General features: G+C 43.8%; 1 protein-coding gene across 1 annotated transcript in view; it reads left to right on the top strand.

Moving 5' to 3' along the window:
* TNFRSF21 (TNF receptor superfamily member 21) overlaps nucleotides 1–18,100 on the top strand; it is a 193,856-nt gene extending 175,756 nt beyond the window's left edge. Inside the window, exons 5-6 of the mRNA XM_086926249.1 lie at nucleotides 10,587–10,809; nucleotides 13,625–18,100. Coding sequence (XP_086782375.1) covers nucleotides 10,587–10,809; nucleotides 13,625–13,854 — 453 coding nt within the window. The 3' untranslated portion in view covers nucleotides 13,855–18,100. The remainder of the gene's footprint in view (nucleotides 1–10,586; nucleotides 10,810–13,624) is intronic.
* The last annotated feature ends 4,818 nt before the right edge of the window (nucleotides 18,101–22,918 follow it).

The following is a 22,918-nucleotide window of genomic DNA, read 5'->3' as shown; positions in this document are numbered from 1 at the left end:
TTTGTAGAGGTAAGTAGGACGGAGATGAGAAGAAGTGAGAGAAAGGACGGACACAGGTGCAGTGAATAGAGGTTTGTATGGCCAGAGAGAGTTGGCAGACTGGGTACACCATGGGGGGGTCTTTGTAGGGCCAAATGGTGCATTCACGGCGGTTTTTGAGAGGCAAGGTATTTCTCCACGGAGAGCCGTCCAGTACGCTCTATGCAGGAGCCAGAATTTTGTTTGTGCTAGTGTGGAGGTGACTTTGTTCCTGCTTGCCGAGGCCCAGAGGAGGGCTTTTTATTTTTCGCTAAACCTCCCTGCGTTTAGTGTTTCTCAGTGATCTATGGCTTTCCTGTTTAAATTGGTTGTTTTGGCCCGGAGGAATTTGTAGAGGTAAGATGTTTTTTGCCCAAGTGGTCTGAAAGAGGGGTGACATAGCAGTAGCATGTTTCTCCCGTTCCAAGCTATCAAACTCCGAATAGTGTTATTTTCCCCACACGCAATTTAAATTTGACCAAATATATAAAATGAAATCTAATGTCTGTGTACTGCTTTTGCATAAATTGTAATCCTGATTCAGACCAAGCTGGACTGCGGTCCCATCATAAGGAGAGCCTCTGTGTGCTGCATGTGTGTGTGTTGACAGCGTGCCTTGCACATGTATAGCTTTTCGACTGGTGGAAAATTGTCCTTCCAATGCAGGGGAAAATATATTCCCAAGGCAGTTTGCACAAAAGCTTTAAAATCGAGGTACATATGTGGTATTTTTCATTTCAGTTGACTCCGGTCCTCATTTTACTTGCAGAAGCAAAGTGGAAGTTAGCCTGGGCCTCGCCAGGACAGCAGCTCGTTTCCTTTTGGCACGTGAGTTACTACAGAACCCGGAGGCATTTGGGCCTGTCGTGCCAGCTCGTTAGACAATAATTTAAGACAATGAGAGCACTACACGGCCTGCACACGAGAGAAGAAACTCTGGGCCCATGGCGGCTGAAAAGGCTCTTTACGATAATAACTTTCTGTATGTCTGCTTCAAGGGAATTTTATCTCTGAGCCAAATGTACGGCAGTGAAAATATATGCATTAAAAGTGACGCAGAGGCGGCCTGCGATCTAGCACTGTGGTTAAAGCCACGCCCAAGTCCAGCGCACCCTCTCCACTCAGGCTCAGCTGCACAGAAGGAACTCTAGGATGGCACGGTGCACTTACCGTCCGTACTAGAATTGAAAATATAAAGGAAAGGTTCTCACTGTACCCTGGCGCATGTTTGCTACTCAGTAATGGCAGTACACGCCCATTAAAGTATTGCAGTCCTGCTGAGAAGTGCTGATACTCTCCTTTTCAGATTATAGAAGTGCATAGACTCACAGCCAGATTCATGAAGGTAAAATCGGCTCGCAAAGGGTCAGATTCTGCTAATCTGGCCCTTTGCAAGCGCTTTTATTGCATTTGGGATTCATCATCCCAAATGCAATATTCGCAAAATCTGAAATCGCTAAATTGCGAGGAATTGCATTTAAGGAATCTCTATTTGAGATTCTTTAAATGCAATTCATGAACCATTTTAGAATTGCGAATTCGCAATTTTGGCCGCTATTTACCGCGAAGTCTGACTTCGTGGTAAATAGCGAAAACTTAGAAAAATGCACTTTAGTGCATTTTTCTAAGTTGGATGTTACACACACACATGTCCTTTGGACATGTGTGAGCGCAACACCAGTGTAAATCACCATTTCAGGGGACCCTGGCACCCTTGAAATCGCTTCCTTATTTGCGAATCGCTAATTGCTAATCGCAAATAAGGAATAACTCCCCATTCATTCCTATGGGCCAAGCCCATAGGAATGAATGGGGAGTCATTCCTTATTTGCGATTAGCAATTATCGATTCGCAAATAAGGAAGATGTAGAAATCGCTATAAATTTTGCGATTTCTACATGCATCCCGTTTTGCGAGTCTTTAATAGCGATTCCTTAATAATTGCTATTAAGGACACGCAAAAGAGAAGCATGATGAATCTGGGGGTCAGTTCCAGAGAGTACTGTTCCTGTTTAAAGTGCTGCGTATGGTGCTTCATAGGCAAGCTGCAGCAGGCGAGTGTCTTCTCTTTTCACCTTTTGTGTGTTTGAGTGCTTGCAGCTTGTCCTGGGGTAGCATTCCAACCCATCGTTCTTTTGCCCACCATGCCACCTCAGATTGGACTCAGCCATAAGTAAATAATTCTTGGTCCTGCTCAGTAGGCGCAGTCCAGCACGATCTGCCAATCCAGGTCCTCTTTGAACCAGAATACAAAGCAAACCCAAGACCGGTTTCAGCCTGAATGGGTGAGCGTCTCCTGCCAAGCTTGCTGAAGCACACAGTGGTGGATGCCTCAAGGCTGTGCGTTGACACAAGATGGCTGTACCCAGTCACTTACTGTAAGTAGCCTGGTATAGATTTTGTGTACTCCAGGCATGTGATGGCTGTAACCATGCATGATGTGGTAAAGCCAGGCATGCAGTTGCTGCACCTGGCTGTGTTACGTTGTGGTAATAATTGGCCATGTCATGGCAGGACCTGGCGTTTGATGGCAGTACTTCAGAATCCAAGGTGGTATCCGGGCACTCAAGGCAATAAATGGACACACAAACTCTGCTCCTGTGCATGAAATGTCTGACTGCACCTGCGTGTGCATTACCTGCTCCTTTTCAGATCAGGCTGCACCTGAGCACACAGGCATTCACCAACAATTGTTTCATAAATGCTTCCCACTGTGAGACACCACAGTGGATCGATAATTTTGAGAGTACGATTAATGAATATATGGTTCTTTAACCTGCAAATGTCTGTCTTCTCTTGATTGATCTCCTAAAAGTGTTTTTTTAGTAACATTTACTGCTGTTTAGCTGAGCCATTGAATGGATAATTAGACTAAATTCTCAGCCCACTAACGCTAACCAAATAACTGTTTCACAAAGATCTGTCCGAGAAATTCTACTATTCTGAAAGGAATAGATATGATAGTGGTAGTAGAAAGGAGTAACCCTATTGACACACTCGTAGCCTCTACAGTAACCCTATTCCCCAAGTAAGTTACTCACTCGTACTCTGGACGCTGCCCCGTTTACTCAAACCCATACCACTCATAAGCATGTGCAGGATTGCCCACAAACATCAATCACATTTCCAGTTCATAACAAGTTTACTTGAACACCATATTTAAAAACAAATCATAACATTCAGTGTTTAGAATCGTTTCACGTTGTAAAAACAAGTTGTGATAATCTTGCCAGGCCCTGTTTAACTTGGCGCTGAACATATCTGCCTATGGCAGGTAATGTATTGATACCTACTTCACTATGGCGGTAAATCCAAGATGTCATATGCATGTTTGGTGTGAAGGAAGTCCAAGAGATGCTATGAGGCTCCAAGCACGGGCTTGTAGAAGTGACTGTAAACGGAAGCCTTCATAAGTTTTCTGAATTGTTGTTCTTCCTGGAATTAAAGGTGTGCTTTCTTTGGCTGCCCCATAATGTGAAATGTAGTATTTTGCAGGAGCCTTCCTTATCTCCTTGCTTACTTCCTCGTTACTTCAGTAGCAGCTGTCTAAATGTTCTCAATCTGAGGCCACCAGCAGTGAGACACACACTGTGGGGCAGGTTGGCACCTCCTAGAAGCACTGGTCAGGAAGGTATGTAACGCCAGGCCTGGCAATCTTTTAGAAGATGGAGGCCTTCCAGACACTTGGATCCAATTTCTTGTGAGGGGGTAAATGTTCTCTTTTTTCTTCAGGATCGTTTTGCTCTAGGTTTCACTTTCCATCTTAAGGATTCAGTGGACGCTGTTAAGACTTTTAAAGAACTTTGGAGTGGGGTATGTTCCCCGATAAACTGTTTTTAAACTTCTAAGGTGTTTTTCTATTTCTAGACGTACAGTGAGAAACTTTGCCCTAGTGTGCGATCTTCAGTTAGTCTTATATCGTTTACAGAAGTATCCATTTGAGCTTCTGGATTCTTTTCCTTTACAGTTTTTTACATGTAAAGTCTTTTTGGTTGCCATAATCTCCAAACTTGGACTGTGTGAGCTGCGGGTCTGTTTCCTATAGACTACCGTCTTTGAGGTTTTTTCCAAGATAAGCGTGTTCGCAGACCTGGACCTCCTTTTAAGCCTAAAATACTATTTTCTTTTGATGAGAATCAGGAGGTGGTTCTGTCAAGTTTGTGTCTAATCCTTCATCAGCAGATCAGAGTAGAGTCTGTGGATTTTGTCACTATCAGAAAAAGTTTGAAAGCATCTGTTGAATCTGTGAGCAAATGGGTGTTGTAGAATTGCTCTGGCTTACAAAGATGAGGGATTACCTTGGCCTGAGAGAGTACCAGTGAAGTCGACAGGAGGAATGTCCGCTTCCTGGACAGCGCTCCTGGGAGCGTCCATCTTGGAGATTGGGAGGGCAGCGACTTGTGTGCCTTCTGCATTTGTAAGATATTATTTGATCCAATTGGTGAACATGGGTTATGGTGACTTTGCTCCAAAGGTGCTGTTGGCCGTGCTCTAGTATTAGGAAATTAGCACTTGGGTACATTTTACCAGATCTGTAGTTGTTCAGTGTCTGTATTATTTATGTGGGCTATTGGGCGTCGTGTGGGCCCCCAATTACCCATACAGCTTTGGCATGCCTTGTTGTGTAGTGACTGCAGGGCGGAGGTAATCTTTCATTATTTACCAGTAATTGCATCCTGTGTTTATAATTGTTATTACAGTCATTACCTACGGCCCACGCTTCTGATTTAGCAGGGTAATCAGATAGGGCAAACATGATATGAAGTGGAGTGTTACTACGCTGGATGAATGTTGAAGCAGCCAGAACTGTACTGGCTCCATAAAGGTATCTCGTTATTGCATAGCAAATGCATAATTTAGAAATAAATTTGTTTTAGCTTAGTGCCATAGCTAATAGGTTGCTTAGATCTTGGGAATGTGTTTTTGACGCCTTAAAGGGGCCAGTAAGTGTAGAAAAAAATAGTTCTGTTTGCCCATTGCTGCTTCTCTAACAGTCTCCAACAGTAGACATTTTAGAATGTTTGGTGATGTCAACTGAGCCTTTGAGATATATTGTGGCATCATTCACTGGATGACTCCTTTGAGGGTTTTCAGTAATGTTTGCAATGACCCGTTGGTTACGTGGTAGTTCTTTGACTTTCAGCTGCCTTGTCTGTTTTGTCCGGTTCTGAGCAGTACAGCGCTTTAAGCGATAGTGGCCACTAGATATTTTTCCAAGCTTCTGTTGGGGGTTCTGCAAAAAAATTAGTTAGTAACTGGAATTTCCATCAACCTGAAGATTAATATTTATCTCAAAGGGAGATTGATATAAAGAGGGGATGATCATCAAGAGGATGTGCACAAACTCTGCTTTCCAGGATTTCTAAGAAGGTAACTCTTGCTCGGGACAAACGGAAACCAAATAAGTCTACACATAAAGCTGATCAGTTTCCTCGATAGACTCACAAATCATCACTGACGTTGGAAATAAGCCTTTCATAAAAAAAGCTGTTACATGCGACCTCTCCCAATCTCACGTTAGCGACATAGCATAAACTTGAACTACAGCAAATTAGAACATTGGAATGTTAAGCGCTCCATTGAGGATAATGGAGTAGCTCCAGGCCTATAATGGCTGGTAGAAGCCCATTGCTCTAACATTCCAATGTTAGTCTTCATTTTTCTCCCATTAATTTTATAACTTTATACCCCAAGTGGGTGGAATGTTCTACTAGTCTTTTAGCCCTTTTGCCTTGGGCTATACCTTTTGTTAAAGGCCCTGTCCCTTGAGCCTGAGGCTCTGGTTTGTAACTTGGGTTCAGGGCGCCTTTAACAACTGGTATATACAGCCCTCAGCAGCGGGCTATAAGGCCATATTAGAATGTTGAAATGTGGAGCACTCCATTGAAGACAATGGAGTGCTCCGTGCTTCTACGGGCCGGTATAGGCCCGGAGAGCAACATCTCAATGTTGTTTAAACAAAGGCCTCTCGAAGCCCTCGGGGATTTCAATCCCCTCGGGCTCCGAGAGGCCTTTGTTTAATTTGTTTGAACATTCTGCCCTCTAGTACCAGAATCTTCTAATAGCCTCGTAGCCCTTCGTAGCTGGGCTATACCGGCTATTAAAGTCCTGTTCCCTTGTTAAAGGCCCTCGCCTTCAGCTTGTGCCTTTAACGCTGGAGCAGGCCTTTAGTACCCGGTATAGCCTGCTACGGCGGGCTATAAGGCTATAGTAAGGCCCTGATTGAGTTGCATGGCACTGGTGGGTTGGTAATTCTGCACCCACGAAGAAATAGGAAAGTGTGGTAATACCTGCTAGTTCTGTGGAAGTACAAGTTTTATCCCCCATGGAATGGAAAATAACTATCCTGACCCAGTTTCACAGGGTGGAACTCTGCACAATATTCCATTTTCTGTGGGGTTATTGCTCACATTTACTACCGGCTGTGAGCAGATGGTGAGTGGGGGTGAAGTGCTGTTTTGGAGTGGAGCAGGAGGAAGCGTGTGGGAGAGCAGGTTAGACTGTAGTTTGGCAAGGGGGAGTAGGCCATGGCTGAGGGTCCGGTTGGGCAGGATTAAGAATGGGGCATACAGTCCGTTCCCAAACGTGCTTTAAACATTTGGATTTTCCGGCCAGTAAAATTTGATCAGTTTGTCTACAGACTGTAAATCCGGAAGCGGGAATATGAAACCACTTTTGGCCAGTTGTGGCGGTACCGCCACGTGGGATATCCTCCACCTGACTCTTATTCGGGCTCTAAGTGTACTTGTGATGCACTGGACACAGGACATTAGATGTACCCTATAGAACAAAGGGCACAAGTAGGTATTTGAAAAAGGTATGAGCCACTTACTTAGTTTCAACAATAGGGAACCGTCTAACTGCAAAAACTCTGAAAACTAGCAATACCAGCGAACTCCTTCACCTCCCTCCTTTCCTCCTCCTTATAATCGCTTACATAAAATTAGTGAGGTATTTAGGTTTGATTGAAATGTGTATTTTCCTTGCACTGAATATTTTGTGACTGAGACTTTGTTTTTTTGTTCAAAGTTTAAGCGGTGGCTGGTGTCTCTACCCTGTTTCCAGTAATTTCATCAGCATTTGTGAGCAGTAAGCAATAAAGCAGTCTTGTGTGCACATAATTAAGGTGTGGCACCTATCTGGAAAATATAACCTGATTTACTCCTACCGGTAAAAAAGCTGGAAGGACGAATAGAGCAGGGTTGTTTACAGATATTTCTCTGTAGGTTTTGGGGTTGGAACCAGCCTTTGATTAGTAACAGAGAAGCAGTTTCCACAGTGAAGTGTGTATAACTTCAATTTCCATGGAAGCCAAAGGTTTCAGTGAAAGGACAGAAGGCAAGTAGAGTCAAACCGGCTGAGTCTCTTTCGGCTTGTGATTTGTGGGCTTTCAATGGTCTCGTCTGATTCACGTAAACGCACTAAAACGCCTCCATTGTCCATATTCTTGTGATCGAAAGCGTTGAGGATGTGGCTTTGTGGTCTGAGCTGTCGACTTTGAAATTGGGGAACCAGGCGCCAGTCTCGGCGTGGGCGCAACATCTTGTGATTCTGTACTAATCACTTAATCTCACAGTGTCCACAAAAATGAATGCGTTCTTGTGTAATGAAATTGGCGCTTCTGTACAGCGCCCTTGGGGTCAAGTCCACGCAAAATAAAAACTTCAAAGAAAATTAAATAGTATCTGTTGTGTGATCAAAGAGGAGTTATAATATGAATGAATGGAATAGATAAATGATACAAATAATGGCTGGTATGGTTGTGAATTAAATAGTTTGACGTCAGCGAGGAATTGATGATTCACTTATTAAAGAAAGACTAGACTAATAATTTTAAACCGGTAAGATAAAGGGACCCACATCTCCGTGGTTTAACAAGTGGAAAGACCTATTAAGCAATTATAATTTTATACTTTGTATCAAAAATAGAACGCGGTGTTGTCCAAGTAATCGATTGAAATTTCAAAGCAGTATTCAATAATGTTTAGCTCACAATTTCCGTGTATTGCCAGCACTTCTGTTTTCATGAACCATAATAAAAGTTGAACTATTACTCTCTCCCCCGGTCGCTGCGCATACTGCTCCTTTCGCCTGCCCTGTAAAAGTGCATACATTACTGCATGTGAAACTGGTATCTTAATTTTGTTGACCCAGCTGATGCTTTAGTCTAGGCATGTGAACGTTGCTTCCCAGGTCCTGGAACTGTTTGGCACCAAGCATGCCCTCTTTATTTACCTGGACTACTGTCCATATCCTGTTTTTTTTACATTAAGCAGCGGTGGCAGCATGCCAGTATATTTGTGGATTGATAATACGAAGCCATTGTCTAAAGCACGCAAGCAAAATTCCTTTTACCTTTGAAAGCCAGACCCTTTCGTTCATATCCTTTGTGTGTGTGTTAAATGCGTTTACATATGGAGCTGGTGATAGCAAGACTCCGCGTTGTGGTAATAGTATGATTGCTAATGCCAATGAGATTCATTTGGGACATCCTCTAGTTCTTATGGCTCAAGATGGAGAGTGAGATACAGCTTGCCCGGTCAGTGGAAGTGTATTCCAGCATGGCTGGAGCTGAAGGAAGACCCAGACACTGAAGAAAGGGAAGATGGGAGACAAGGTTATCCTTAGAATTTCTATAAGAACCTTTTAACAGGGAAATGCTGACTTCTGAGTGCTGCCATTTGGCAGGGAAGAGGAGGTAGTCAGCACATTCAAACTTGAAGAACTTTATAGGCTGGGCCCATCATTTTTGTCTCTCCCTCATTGCTATTTCAGGTGGACTGATGACCACCAGGTGCAAAGTCTTCACTTTGCCCATGTTTTGGGATACCTCACCTTTGAGCCAGCATTATCACCACTTGTTATGAGAGCGGTCACCGCAGGCAAATACGGTGTCTGTATTGCAGCATGAAAAGTACACTTCAAGGGGAACAGTGACATTTATCTGATCCGCAAATTTACCAATCCGTTGCATAAACCAAACCATGAACTCCCACCTAAGCCGATTATTGTCCTACATTTGACTGCACACTAATAAGCCATGGTACTAGGTATACGTTTACTAACATTTAACTCACGGAGGGGTAGGGTTATTTTATGTCTAACCAATACTACGAAAGTTCGAGGGGACTTGTGCCTCTCTTGTGGGGTGTTGGGGGAAGGTACTAATCCTCTTGAGTCACTAGAGATACTTCCTTGGTCAGGATGATAACATTGATTAGTAATTGCTTGGGTGATAAGTGATATAGTTCTAGTATCAACAGATCAGTTCAGCAAGAGGTTGCTGCCGGAATCGGTGCTCAGCTCATTGCTCTTGAGTGCATTTTTAGGTGACATTGCAGAGCATATGGAAGTCCAGGAATGTTACTTTGCAAAAGGTATACATATCCGAACGGTGTTGGTGCAGTAGCGTAAGTGGGAAAAATGAGGCCAGATTTAGATTATCTGGGCAAGCGGCCTTGGAGGCGAAAGATTCTGTGCGATCAAAGCAGGTAAGACCTGAGCATTGGAAAATGTTTAGGAATTAACTGTACTTTCTCACATTTCCCCTTTTAAGATGATTTATTAAAACAAAGGCACAAATGTGGAATCATAGCACTTGTGATGTTGGCGATTAAGATCATGTTAAACAGCTCAGCGCACCACATACTTAAATCATTGGCATTCTAGCATTTTTATTTACCATGTTGGCACAGTTGTAATATGGAAAGAGGATAATCTGAAACATAGGATACTGTGCTCTCTGGCTTGAGGTGCATGGCCTGCTCCTAGTGCAACAAGTACAATGTTCCGAAATTTCATTGAAGATACAGTACTAAGATCTATAAATAATAATTGGCAAGAAAGTGTTTCTGTAAGCCATACTAGATTAGAAATTTCATTGTCTATGGACTGGTGTACGGCAAATGAAGAGGATCTACTTAGGTAGGGGATGCCCACGTAAATGGGAGCGGGTCTGATCCTTATGGTGCTTCCACAGAGGTTTGGACACTAATGCAGACTTGGGCTACAGTGATCACAGAGGGGGCTCACCCTAATACAGTGGAAAACTCCAGTTAAGACGTGTGCTCTGTTTAATTTCTCCAAGTCATGATGCAGTACATGTTAATCTGTAGGGGAACTTACCCCAGAGGTGACACACACACTTGTTACACGATGTATGCTCTGCTCTATCTTTGCTGTTTAACAAATAAAATAAAAAGATTTTGGGAAAAAAGATATTCTATTATCTACTACATAGAAAATTATCGACCAGGAAGTTTATTGTACTCGGTAGACCTAAAGTTAGTCTTCATGTAGCATCCTACTGAAATGTGATAACATAACACCTATGACTCCATGCCCATCACGTTTTACAGTTCTGGAATACATTTTTACCCATCATAATAAATTTTTTCCGAGGGACAATCCAGTGGGTTCAATTGTTGGAAACCAAGAGAAGACCCAGAATGCATTGTTGTACTAACAGAAAATACAATACTGCCAACTAGGTGTCATTTTCTGCAAAAAAGGGCATGGTTATTCCTCTTTGAGTGAGGCATGTTAAATGTGTTCATTTTTCTCCATAGCTTGAAGTTGAAATCCCAGCCCTTCCTGCGAACGCCAGCCAGCCCTGTCTTAGTCCCGCTCCCTGCTCAAAGCCTACAGATCCAGCTGTAATAACCGTGGATCCTTCTCCCCTGGAGAAAACCAAGGGATTTTTCGTTGATGAGTCTGAACCTCTCCTGCGCTGTGATTCTACTTCCAGCGGCTCCTCTGCTCTCAGCCGAACAGGATCTTTTATTACCAAAGGTAAGATGATTGGCTTATTTTTGGTCAGTATGGTGACTGTTTTAAAGCTAGAGAGCCATCTCCATCGGCTTCCAAAAAAAAGTTTACCAAGGCGTGTATCCAATGTTGCTTTGTACTGCGTTTCTCTCATAAGCAATATTCAGTGCCATGCACAATTTCTGGAGATAAAAATGTCTTTCATTGTGTACCATAGGATTCTTATTCCTTCTACAAGAATTCCATGTTGTTCTCCACATGTTGCCTATTAGACAATTCTAATCACCTCTTGCACTTTACTACTTTGCAAACTCTGGGTAGTCTGTGTCTGTACTCAGTCATTGAAACAATGCTGTGCAGCTTGATTGCTCTAAAGTAAGCCCCCCCCACCTCCCCACCAAAAAAACAAAACTTTTTAGGGTTTTTAAATCTTAGAAACAGATTTTGTTTTTTTGTTTTTTGGATGTGGTGCTTTCAAGCCCTAGGGCAGCAGGATATTACTCCTGCTCACACAGCCTAGGCCCGAAGATGCAGTGAGTGGGAACGGCAGTGCTTAAAACACTTTACTTACTGTAACTTCTGACTGCAGGGCTTTGATTGTCTTTAGTAGAGTTCAGGTTGATGATGTGAATTTGTTCTTTCCTGCAAGGAATCTGTGTATGGTGTTTCTGACTGTAGATTTCATCTTATGTTAGATATGACCCTAGCCATCACTCTGATTGAGCATATCCATTTTTTTTAGGTGCACCAGGTAATCTAATAGGTATGAAGTTTTTGTACAACTTTGATGCATGTTTCACAGTGGTCTTCATGCACAGGAAAGTCCAAAAGTAGAACAGATTTTTAGGTATGGTTTTGACTTTATATTTGAAATGAATAGACTGCGGTGTTACCATTACTTGAGCAATCGCTGCAGTATAAGGTTAGCACTACCACTTTTTTAATCTGATCGAGAAGAGAGACAAACTCATCTTAGATAAGGCTTAGGATGCTCACTCTCATTGAAGGGGCAGTGATGGTCCAGGATCAGAGCATCAGTGGACAGTGTTTTGTACCCTGAATCAAATGATCTGTTTTGGAGCTATTGAATTTTAAGAATTTTCAGCTGGCTGTTCTTTGACTTGTCAACGGACTCACTGATGGGTGTAACATTTGTTAGAGAGTTTAAGGTAACTATAGTTTCATGCATGTGAAGGTACTTGTGGGTGTCTGTTATATCTGCCTAATTGATTTTGCTTCTCTAAAGCAAATCATTTTTCAGGGTGCCAAGACCAGTATGATCCACAATAGGGAATAGAAGGGAACTGCTACAGGAAATGTATTTTAACCAGGATGGAATCTGTTGATAGAGGTATGTTTTCAATTGTTTCCTAAATGTCAGAAGCATGTGTCGCTTTTTAAGATCCCCGAGGTGGTCGTTCCAAAAGTGAGCTACTGTGCAGTGAAGGTTTTCTTTTGTGCCTGATGGGTTTTAAAATTACGTTTTTTCTTGGAATAGTCAAATTCGGTGGACTTCTGAGATATCGAGGTGTTAAGCCAGGCACAGTGGACATTTGATATAGTTTACTTTGTAGGTCAGACATCAAATTTTCAATTTGATCCTCACAATGATTGGGCGCCATTGCCGTTCCTTGAGGATGGGTGTGATGTGCATGCATTGGTGTGTTAAAGACAAGATCTGAATATTTGCACGAAATACTGCTTTGATGGTGACCAGTAACAAATTCGAGATATTAGCAACGACTGCATATATGTAATCAAGACCAGAGAGAACTAGAGCACATGCAGCGGCCTCTAGGGGGGTTTGTAGAGAGGAGTTTTGGCGGTGGTTAGACGAAGTTTTGGTGAGTTTGTTAATGTGTAGGATAAATATTCAAGAAGAGTCTGAGGTGAAATGTAGCGATTCTACTGACTAGGTTATGAATATACTGTTGACTGTATTGTCCATCAGCAGTATACGTGCTGGGGCACATGCTGCAATGTTAAGCCCCTCTTTCCACAGGCACCCTGATTTTTACAGACTAAAAGAATGCAGGAATTACACCCTGCAAAACCTGTAGGTAAAACCTAGTAGAATTCACATGGGTAAAATCCACAATATTCCGAGTCGTGCATCACAGAAAATCGAAAAACACACTGTACTACTGCGCTAACCCACACGTGCAACACGAAACAATGTGGTAGTACCACTCCTCATAAATACTGCACACATCACGAAGTATCAGTATTTACTGAGTGTGGTATTCTATGCACCAATAAAGGATCCTTTTCTGAGGCCTAAAGTCTTTAGAAACTGCGAGAGACGTGATAGTGAGAAGAGGTGGGGGAGGGGAGAAGAGCTGGAAAAGAGGACAGTGGTCTCTCACTAAGCCTGGGCATTAAATTCCGCTCTGCTTGAAGAGTTTTTCCCACTCCGCGTAGTGCACAGAGTTCTAAAAAAACTGAGTTTTTTCCTCGCTCACCAACATTAAGTTGGCAAGCTGGGAAAATCTTACTCCAGACCACTCTCTGGCAAGATTTCTCAACACAGGTGGTTGCAGATGGGCGCTACTGCTCGCGTTGAAAAACCTTCCGTTCACGTTGAGGAAGCTGCCGCTCGAGTAGAACATGTACTCAAGCAGCAGAAAGAAGCAGCGCCCTGTTGCATTGCGCGTGGTACAGTTCGCACTGATTTTTCCAGTGCGGGAAAAACACCCGGTGCTAAAAATCAGCGCGACCCAACGTACTCTGCCGATTGCGGAACGCCGTGAACTCCACTCAGGCTTATTTCTCACAATAACAAGTTTATCCTGCACGCTATTCTCTCAGTAACACATTCATATTGTGTTTGTTTCAACAGAAAAGAAAGACACCGTGTTGCGCCAGGTCCGCCTGGATCCTTGCGACTTGCAGCCCATATTTGACGACATGCTCCACATCCTGAACCCCGAGGAGCTGCACGTGATTGAAGCCATCCCTCAAGCCGAGGACAAGCTGGACAGGCTCTTCGAGATCGCGGGGGTGAAGAGCCAAGAGGCCAGCCAGACTCTCCTGGACTCTGTGTACTGCCACCTCCCTGACCTGCTGTGATCGCCCTCTCTGCACACACCGAGCATGGCTGGTTAGGCACGTCTTAAGGATGAGTGATACATTATGCAGGAAAGCATTCTGTGGACACATGGGCCAGTATATTACTTTTTTGTTTTTAGGAACTTTTTTTTTTTCCATCTTCTTTTTCCCTCATTTTTTTTGTGAAAAAAGGTGGCAAATAAAATCATGCACTTTTCAGAATTGGTATAGCACTCTTAAATGGAAATGAACTTTTTAGCGAATGTTCCTTTTACTCATTCCACTTATTGTAAGCACTTTACGTGGATCATCTACGCCAGGAAGATTCTACTCTGCCTAGAGCATGGACTTCGGAGTGCACCTCAAAGGAATCCCGCATCCAGTCTGATCAGCTCTGATCTAATTTCAAATAACTACTTGGTGCCATTTATTGATTGTTCCCAACTTACGCCCACTCCGTTATTCTTGCCGTTGAGTAGGCATTTCTGAACTGGAGTTACTCCTTTCTTTTACAGAGTTGGTCATTCCCCATTAGCTGCTGGTATTTTTCTTGTATTTTATGGTTCCTAACTGGAAAACATTTACTTATGCTTATTTTATTATTACATAAAATGCAGTTCAACTGATTAGTAGACCTATTGCATTGTCATTGCAAACATTGTCCTCAGAGGGTGCTCTGTCCATGTCAATGAGTGTCACTGTAGCTGGTGTTTGATTGGTTGTGATGTCATTGACTGGGGGCGCATTATTCAGCTGCGCATCTTTCACTTTCAGTGGCATCAAACGATAAGCGAAGTGTAAACAGATCCTCTCCTCAATTAATTAAAAAAGACACCTGGATTCTGAAAGAACTCTCTGAGCTCAACTTACTGTCTTGAAATAGTTTGGCAAAACGACCACCTCACCAGAAGACTTGCACCTTAAATCTTAATAAAAAAAACAATGTTTCATTATTATTTTAGGGGCATATGCTTTTCAAAAAACAAAACAAAATGTGTTCTTTATTAGTACTGTTGTAACATCTGCCAGTTTTACCAATCACGTCTCTTTCCACTAACCTTTGTTTTTAAAAACGTTTTAGGCATTTTGCTACTAAGTCCGCTGTCTTTTATTTTTTGAACCGCTAACGGCAGGAAGTACATTTTTCAGCAGGATTACACCAGCAAAGGTGCCAATTAAAAGGCTGCATTTTCTTTTATTTTCCGCCAACCAGAAAATGTAAATCTGTTTCTTTGCCTCATGGCTGTTGTAATAAATTTATACACTGATGGTCATAACGAGGTCGGTGAAGTTGTTAACCACTTTAATTCACTGCACATGAACTAAAAGTATCAAAGTTGTATCAGGAGAGGGAGAGGAGTTGGCCTAACAGCTAGGGCGGTCGACCTCGAATCTGGGAAACCGGGTTAGAGTCTCTGCTATGCCGCTGAACATCCTGTGATTCTGGGCAAATCACTTAATCTCCACATGCCTAACAAAAATTAATGTGTCTTCATGTAACGCAACTGATGCTATGTAAAGCGCTCTGATACCCAATACTGGGTCAAGTTTGCGCTATATAAAACTCTGTAAAAAAAAAAAAAAAAAAAAAAAGACTTTCATGGAAGACGCACACACTACAAAGATCTCAGTTAGACAAAGCCTGATTTTAGAGAACAAAATAACAAAGTTGGAAACTCTGCAAATAATCTGGTTCCTGCAACCCCTGACGTCTCAAATCCTGTTTCAAGGGACCATGCACCTGAAGTAGCTCTGCTTAAGAGAGTGGTTTTCAATTCTACTTTTGACGAGCATCCTTTTTCTACAAACATTGAAACCATCTCATAACATGGTAGTTCCCAGTGATCGTAAAATTGTAGCTAATTATTGTACTATTTCACACAAATTCAGTCACCAAAATATAAACTGAAATGTGTCCATGCCCGTGAAATGATTAGATCTGTCAGGTCAGTGGAGAAATCGGTGTTTGTTAATTTACCATTACTTATCGATTGCTGATTCTCCTACAGGTCTATAAGTTAAGTGACTCACCGGACATTGTATTAAGTCTACATCCTGAGAGGGCATTTGTTAACCTTCAGAGGAGGTGACTCTGCTAAAGTCCTAAAAATAAGCATCTTTGAAGGCTGATTCCGATAGGCATTCCATTGCTCACATGCGCAGATTGTCACTTGTGCAATTATTTGGGCACCAGTGATGAACAAAAGAGGCATAATAATGCAGCCTGTTTTTTATTGCTGTTCAGCCTTACCTGTATGCCCTTCCCTCTTGCCATCTGACTGAGAATACAAGGGCGTGCAAATTGGCACGCATACATTTAAAACTTTGCTTGTTCCAGATTGGATCACTTTAATAAACTTTTTTATTCTGAGTGATCCCACGGAGTCTTGACCACGGTGTTAATTTTAGTTAGTTTGCTGTTATACAAGATTATTTGGTTGTTATATAAAAAACACAGCTTTTCCCAAGCAGACATTGAAGGAGTTCTGGTCGGATGGAGTTTTGAAAGAGGTACTGTAAAATATTAGTTCTGAGAATTATGTTCTACAAGAACATATCAGATGTTAATGGACTTAATATAAATCACATTAAAATACAACTATGATTGGACATTGCTTAGTAGAAGAAGTTGGACCTATCTTGAGGCCACAATGAAAACACATAAGATGTCTACTCAATCTTCGTTTTTGCATGTGATTTGCCCAAATATCTCCTGCTTTGCTTTGATTAGCTGAATAGGAAGCGGATATGAGGGGGCGACAAGAAGCCAGCTCTCTGAACGATAAACAATTCCTTACAAGAATCACCAGTAAGCCTTCATAATGCATTAAAAAATTAATTGGCACATTAACCACGTTGGGTAGACATTAAACCGTATTCAGTGTGGATGAATTACCAGTGCAACGAGTCTTATGTGCTGATACTAGTTTGCCCCAAATCACCACCTAGCAAAATTATAAAGTGACACAATCGGTGAGGCAAAGATGTGAAATATTGATTTGAACATTCACAAATCTGCAGAAAGGGAGAGAAAACCTCTGATCAAGAGAAACCAGAATACTGCTTTGGAAGAGCTGGCATCACTTTGACTTTTAACCTGACAGATATAGGGTCGACCTTGCAGACCATTTAGTTGGAGGTGCTGACGTAAAGCAAGTTATTAAGAAATAATTTGTTCTAAAAATATTAAAAAGTTTCAAACTATAAGGTCATTAAAACCATAAAACTAAGAAAAGCAATCGCCTTAATAAGGCCAATTAATTAGAGGGGATTCATCACTCAAGATTAGTGCTTGTGTTAAGTAAAATACATTTAAGGTTCAGCATAAACTCTCATTCTGACCACAACAGCGCGTTCATAACAAATTAGCACCCAGCATGTAATTAATACATATTGAGAAGAGTTCTTTGTTCAGGTGTTTTTTATTTGTTTTCTTCTCTAAAAGCTAAAAGGTGCTCTATTTAGTAATAGCCACAGTAGCCAATGCATTTCGTCCAACAAGGAATTCTTTAGGGCTCTAACTTATTTACGAACATTGCGAAGTCCAAACTTCGTCATTTTGTACAATGCAAGAGTTAGAATACGTTTGTCCCCCCTAGGGAAATGCATTTGTGGTGTCAGCTTCTTACAAGGCCATCAGTATATAAATTAAGATTGATGGAAAGAGATTTTGATGAGAAAAATCGGCAGAATCTGATACATTAGTAGTAAGAGACTATTTTGTATTTTTGTTAATTCATATGTCCCCTTTAATAACTGTATCTTGCAGGGACAGTGGCTTTAGCCTGCTGCTGGATGTACAGCATGTAGTGGAGCCATTTAACTCATTACTGTTGTGGGGAATGAGCAGCATCCTGGTGCTTGGCTTTGGACTTTAAAACAGGACCGTGCCGATGTTGAGACCTGTGGAACTATGCCTTTAAGACTGCTTTGATCTTAATATTACTGTAATGATTGTCTTATTCTTATTGAAATACAGGTGTGGCCATTAGGTATGAAAGTTTTTGCATTGTCTTACTGTTTTTTTTAGTCCTACTGTATTTATTTAACGTCTGCTCTGAAATATTACGGAAATATTACTCTTGTCTTTGATATGATAACATCTATTATGCTCCCACTATGAACAGATTCTGTAATGCTCAATTTTAAATTGTAAAATGTAAAGTTGTTATGCGTAGCATTGGGGGGAAAACGCACAGAAATACTGATGCTAAAAGCATTGCCTTCCAGTCTACTAATTTATTAATAAATAAGTGTTTGTTACTTAGCATGCTGTGGCGTATTAGTAAAAAAATGGCAATTTATTTGTGCAGTGGACATCTTGAGCCCTTCGCTTCAGTACTTCCCTTCTACCATGTGGAGGTTTGTTTGCATACAATATTCGACTAAGAACTGTTAAGAAAAACATCAGCCCACCCTGTTTGGTCTGTTCCGACATTTCAGAAGGTGTGACTTTTTAGTGGCTCCAAAAAATCCCCAGAAGTTTGAAAGCAAATCTATGTTCATCAACGATTTCCATGAACACTATTTGTACTTTGTACCTAAACGTTTGGGCAGTCTCTGGACATAAATTGGCATGAGTAGGCATGATAGATTGCCTATTATGAAAAATAACCTATTTTTACTTTTTTCCAAATGGAGAAACCCCTTCTTTCGGAAGTGTAGAGTGTTCTATATATTCACATACTCAGATGATCTTTGGAGCACATTTGCAGAAGATTACAGGTGATTCCAGAGTTGGGCACGGCATGTACAATGTTTGTGCATACCGGCAAAATTGTAAGTCTTCCATGCACATTTATGGCCACTCCTCTTTCTGACACACCTACTTTTGCACTCCTAACTGCAAGTATCTGACTGTTGAAAATCCCACATTATTACAGATTACTCTATGCTGAAACTCACTGTAGGAGAGTAGGGTCGCAATCCTATGATCACCCGGACTTTTTGCTTTTGTTTCACTGGTTTACGACTTTCTCGGGCTGTGGGCCTGCCAATCAGACCCACAGCCTAGCTGTTCTCTCGCTAAATTGCTGTGTGTACCCTAGGTGCATTACCCAATTGGAACTGGGCCACCCTGTCAGACCCTGTAACTCAGGGCATCGGTGTACCCAGGGCCTACCAGGGGCTAAAGCATGTATTATGCCACCCCTGGATGGCCATCTAAATCTGACACAACTGGCTGCACGACAGCTGGGGCCACGTGGCGTACTCGCTCGTTGCTGTAGGTGTAGTATCCCTATACCTAACCTTAAAATGGACACCCGAGTTCCTATCAGTCACTCCTATGGCAGGCCTTGACAATCCGGAAGGCAGAGTGCATGGAACCGTGTGAATTGGGCTCTGGCACGAGCCGAGCCCGGTTGCAGCTTGCGGAACCAAGACCCAATGGCTGTTCCATGATAACGCGTATCATATCGGTAACTTCGGTATCGCGTTATCAAGACATGTCGAGTAAGGTGTCATACGAATCGGGGTGCTGCCCTCTCACCATTCCTGGCGACGAGGTTAGCATTCCGCCCTTCTAGAGGGACACAACATGTACGTAACTGTGAACCCCGGTTAAAGTTAACTGAAGCCTCAGCTCCACAAAATGGACGCTGCCACCACAGACACGAGTCTGACCTCCTGCTGCTGGGAGTCCTTCCAGCGAGGAGAGCTTGGACAAAGGGTTTCCTGTCAAGGGCGGTGTTCGCACCGTCCCAGACAGGGTTTGTGTATTCTGGGTAGGTAGGGCTTTGCAAGAAGGTGACTGCGGAGTGGCACCCCGGTGCTCACTACGCATCTGCCGGCTAGAACCAGTTCCAGGGGCGCGCAGCCCCTGAGCTGGGGAAAGTCCAGCAGGGGGATAGGGGTGTAACTACCCCCCTTCCTGGTCCCACCCTTAGGGCAGGACCTAGTCATGTACCCACCCCTTTCTTTAGGATAAAGGCCGGAGCGGGGACCCTTCCAAATTAGATCATCTTTGAATCAAGAATACTTTCTACGAAAGGACTTCGAGACTCTTCTCAAGATTTCTCCCTTGTGGCTAAGGAGTGGTCACCCTGCATCCGCAGGCACCATCTAAGAACTCTGCGGTTTGCTGCAAGTCCTTCCTCAAGGATCCGACGGCCCAGCTCGACGAGAACCGGCTTCCCTGGCACCTCTGACCTCTACCCACGTCGTCAGCTCAGCTGAGATCTGTGGTTGCGACGAGACCTCGAGGGACCGGCCATCATCAAAACCTGCACGCTTTCTTAACCAGCACGACCATCGAAGCAATTCTCTGGTGAGTGCTCTGGGGTCCGAGAAGCCCCGACCCTGAGTAGCTCCAGCACCGAAGTGCAGCCTCCCAGCATCTCCACGATCTGCGTGGGGCCCTTCTGCTCGCTGCTCAGCCCGTTGTCTGGTCACTAGCCGCTGGCTTGTGCCCTTCTTTGACGACACCCGACAACCAACGCTGCTGGTCTGGTTGCTCCAGATCGGCCCTTGCTCCCTTTTTTGAGAGGAGCACCCCGGACCCTCCTGGTCCACTCAAGACGCCATTTTAGGCCCACCACGTGGCCCTGAAATCTGCCAAGGCTTGTTGCCCCAATCCTGGGCCCAGCGACGCCGACAGCATCAACCTTCGTGGGACAGCTCGCACCTCCATCCTGGTCGCCGACAACGCCTCCTGGTCCGTGAGACTGCAGAGCCTAGCGTCGCCCACTCACCTAGTCGAGCTGACGGCCATCCGGTGCCTTCCTGGTACCCTCTGACTACTGGCTAGTAGTACGAACTTGGTCCCCTCTGCTTTCAGGTATCAACGATCACTGATCCAGGCTTGGATCTCTACGAACTATTCATCACTGGTCGCCGGCCAGCAACTCCTTTTCTTCCGGCTCCTGGCTCGTCAGCGAAGACCCCCGACGCCTTTAAGACTTGTGCAGCCGCAGCCCTCGTGGCTAGGTAACTTCGGCATTTCGGTGCCTGCATAGCCTCCTTACTCTAGGGTCCCGAGTCCCGAGTCCCTCGCTTCCGACTTGCCTTATCGGGTCCGCCCGAGACCACTAAACTTTCCGTGCCCTCGGGCACTTGTTTTAATTGTGCACTTGAAGTATTTTCTAAGAGCTTTTGTTTTGTGCTTAGTACCCTGTCCTCATAAAGAGTACAGGGCTGTTGTGATTCTAATAAATATACTGTTTATTTTCATAACACTTGTGTGGTGTCCTTTCACTTGGTGTTCAAAGGGTATGTGATGGTATTACAGCTGGCTTAACACGCCCTCTAGAGTTTAGCCCGAAGACTGCTCGTATCCACGCTACTAGGATAGCTGGTCTAAGGTTGACTTACAACCAATCACCATAAGGGTCGTTTGGAACGATACATAGTGGTCTCTAGAATAGCGAACGCTACATATCGGGCCAACTTCTCACATTGGTGAGCAGCGGTTGGGATTTGAGCTTGCTGTTGTTTTACCACGCGTATCCTAAGAATATCTTGTAAAAGATCACATAAGTACTCCAGGTACATATAACTTAGCTTAGAATACTCTGAGTTCTACTGAACCAGCTGTTGTAGCTCCTCAAGGCTTAGCACACCTTGGCTACAACTCTTAGCAAGGGATCAGTAGGTAAACCCATAGTGTAGGTAGGTGCATCACTTACACCACACTAGAAGCAGCATGTCGGACAAAGGAGGAAACTCTGAGTCTCCCCTTGTGTCAGTCGACCTTCCACAGGTCACCTCCAGATATGCGGCACTTAGCTTCCACGAGATGCGACAGATCTGTACATCTCGGAAGTTAAAACAGGGTGCAAACCCTACCATTCCGTTTCTGATTGGTCTCTTGGAGACTTATGATGCTAGGAGAGCGGGTAACACCGACCCTTCTCATCCAGAAATGGGGATGCCTCCCCTCGAGGAAACCCGAGGTGACCCTGACCTTATCCATCTCTCCGCCGAGGGCGAAGAGGAGGACGAGGAACCAGAGACATCTGGGGACGAGGCAGACAAAGGTCCAGTCATAGTTAGTCAGCTAACTCAGGACAACTTAAGCCGGCACGAGATTGGTACTAGGGGACCCCTGGGCCCTCTCTCGGGCCAGCTTAACATTGGGAACGGACGAGTTAGGTCTCTGTCGAGAGGCTCTAACAGATCCGCTCGAACCAATGGCTCTCGAGGTTCTGCTCGAAGAGGGATGACATCACCTCAGAGGAGAATGTACGAAGCAAAGGAGAGGGAAGTCAATCTGCGGATCGAGAGGGAAGAACTTGCCCTAGCCAAAGAGAGACTCGCCTTTGCTCGAGAGCAAGAGTTGAGTGGGACAATTCCCACTGGTGGCAGCATTCCCCCACGGGAACCCAGGAGTTTAGACACTAAGCACCTGAATAAGATAGTGCCCCCCTTTAAGCAAGGGGACGACATCCACAAATGGATTACTGCTTTGGAGCGGGCCTGCACTGTACAGTGCATCCCCCAGAGTCAGTGGGCAGCTATCTTGTGGCTCTCCTTTGACGGTAAAGGTAGAGATAAGCTCCTCACTACTAGAGTCGAGGACGCTAACAATTACCAGATCCTGAAGAACACACTGATTGATGGGTTCGGCCTAACCACTGAGCAGTACAGGTTGCTGTTCAGGGATACCCAGAAAACTCAGTCTCAGGACTGGTCTGATTTCGTTGATTGTGCCACTAAGGCTTTGGAGGGCTGGTTGCTGGGCAGTAAGGTTACTGATTACACAGGATTGTATAATTTGATCATGCGAGAACAGATTTTAAACAATTGTCAGAACCAGTTGTTGCATCAGCACCTTGTCGACTCGGATCTGACCTCTCCCCAAGAATTGGGAAAGAAGGCAGACAGATGGGTCAGAACAAGGGTTAAGCAAAACCAGGGCCAGAACCAGGGTGGTCAGAAGAAAGCAGACCAGAAGGGTAAAGATTCGGAAGGGGAACAAACTGACCAGAAGTCTTCGACAGGTCCCCAACAACCCAAAGAGGGGGGGGTCAAGCTTCCCAGAAAAAGAAGAATCAAGAAGGCCAATCGAAAAGGTGGTGCCAATACTGTAAAAGTAAAACTCACTGGTTTAGTGAGTGCACCAAGAAAGGAGGGCAGACTCCTGCTA

Source organism: Lissotriton vulgaris, chromosome 6, assembly GCF_964263255.1.
Source record: "Lissotriton vulgaris chromosome 6, aLisVul1.2, whole genome shotgun sequence".
NCBI lineage: Eukaryota > Metazoa > Chordata > Amphibia > Caudata > Salamandridae > Lissotriton > Lissotriton vulgaris.
The sequence above is the reverse complement of the archived record's forward strand: the minus strand, read 5'-3'. Positions and strand labels throughout refer to the sequence as shown.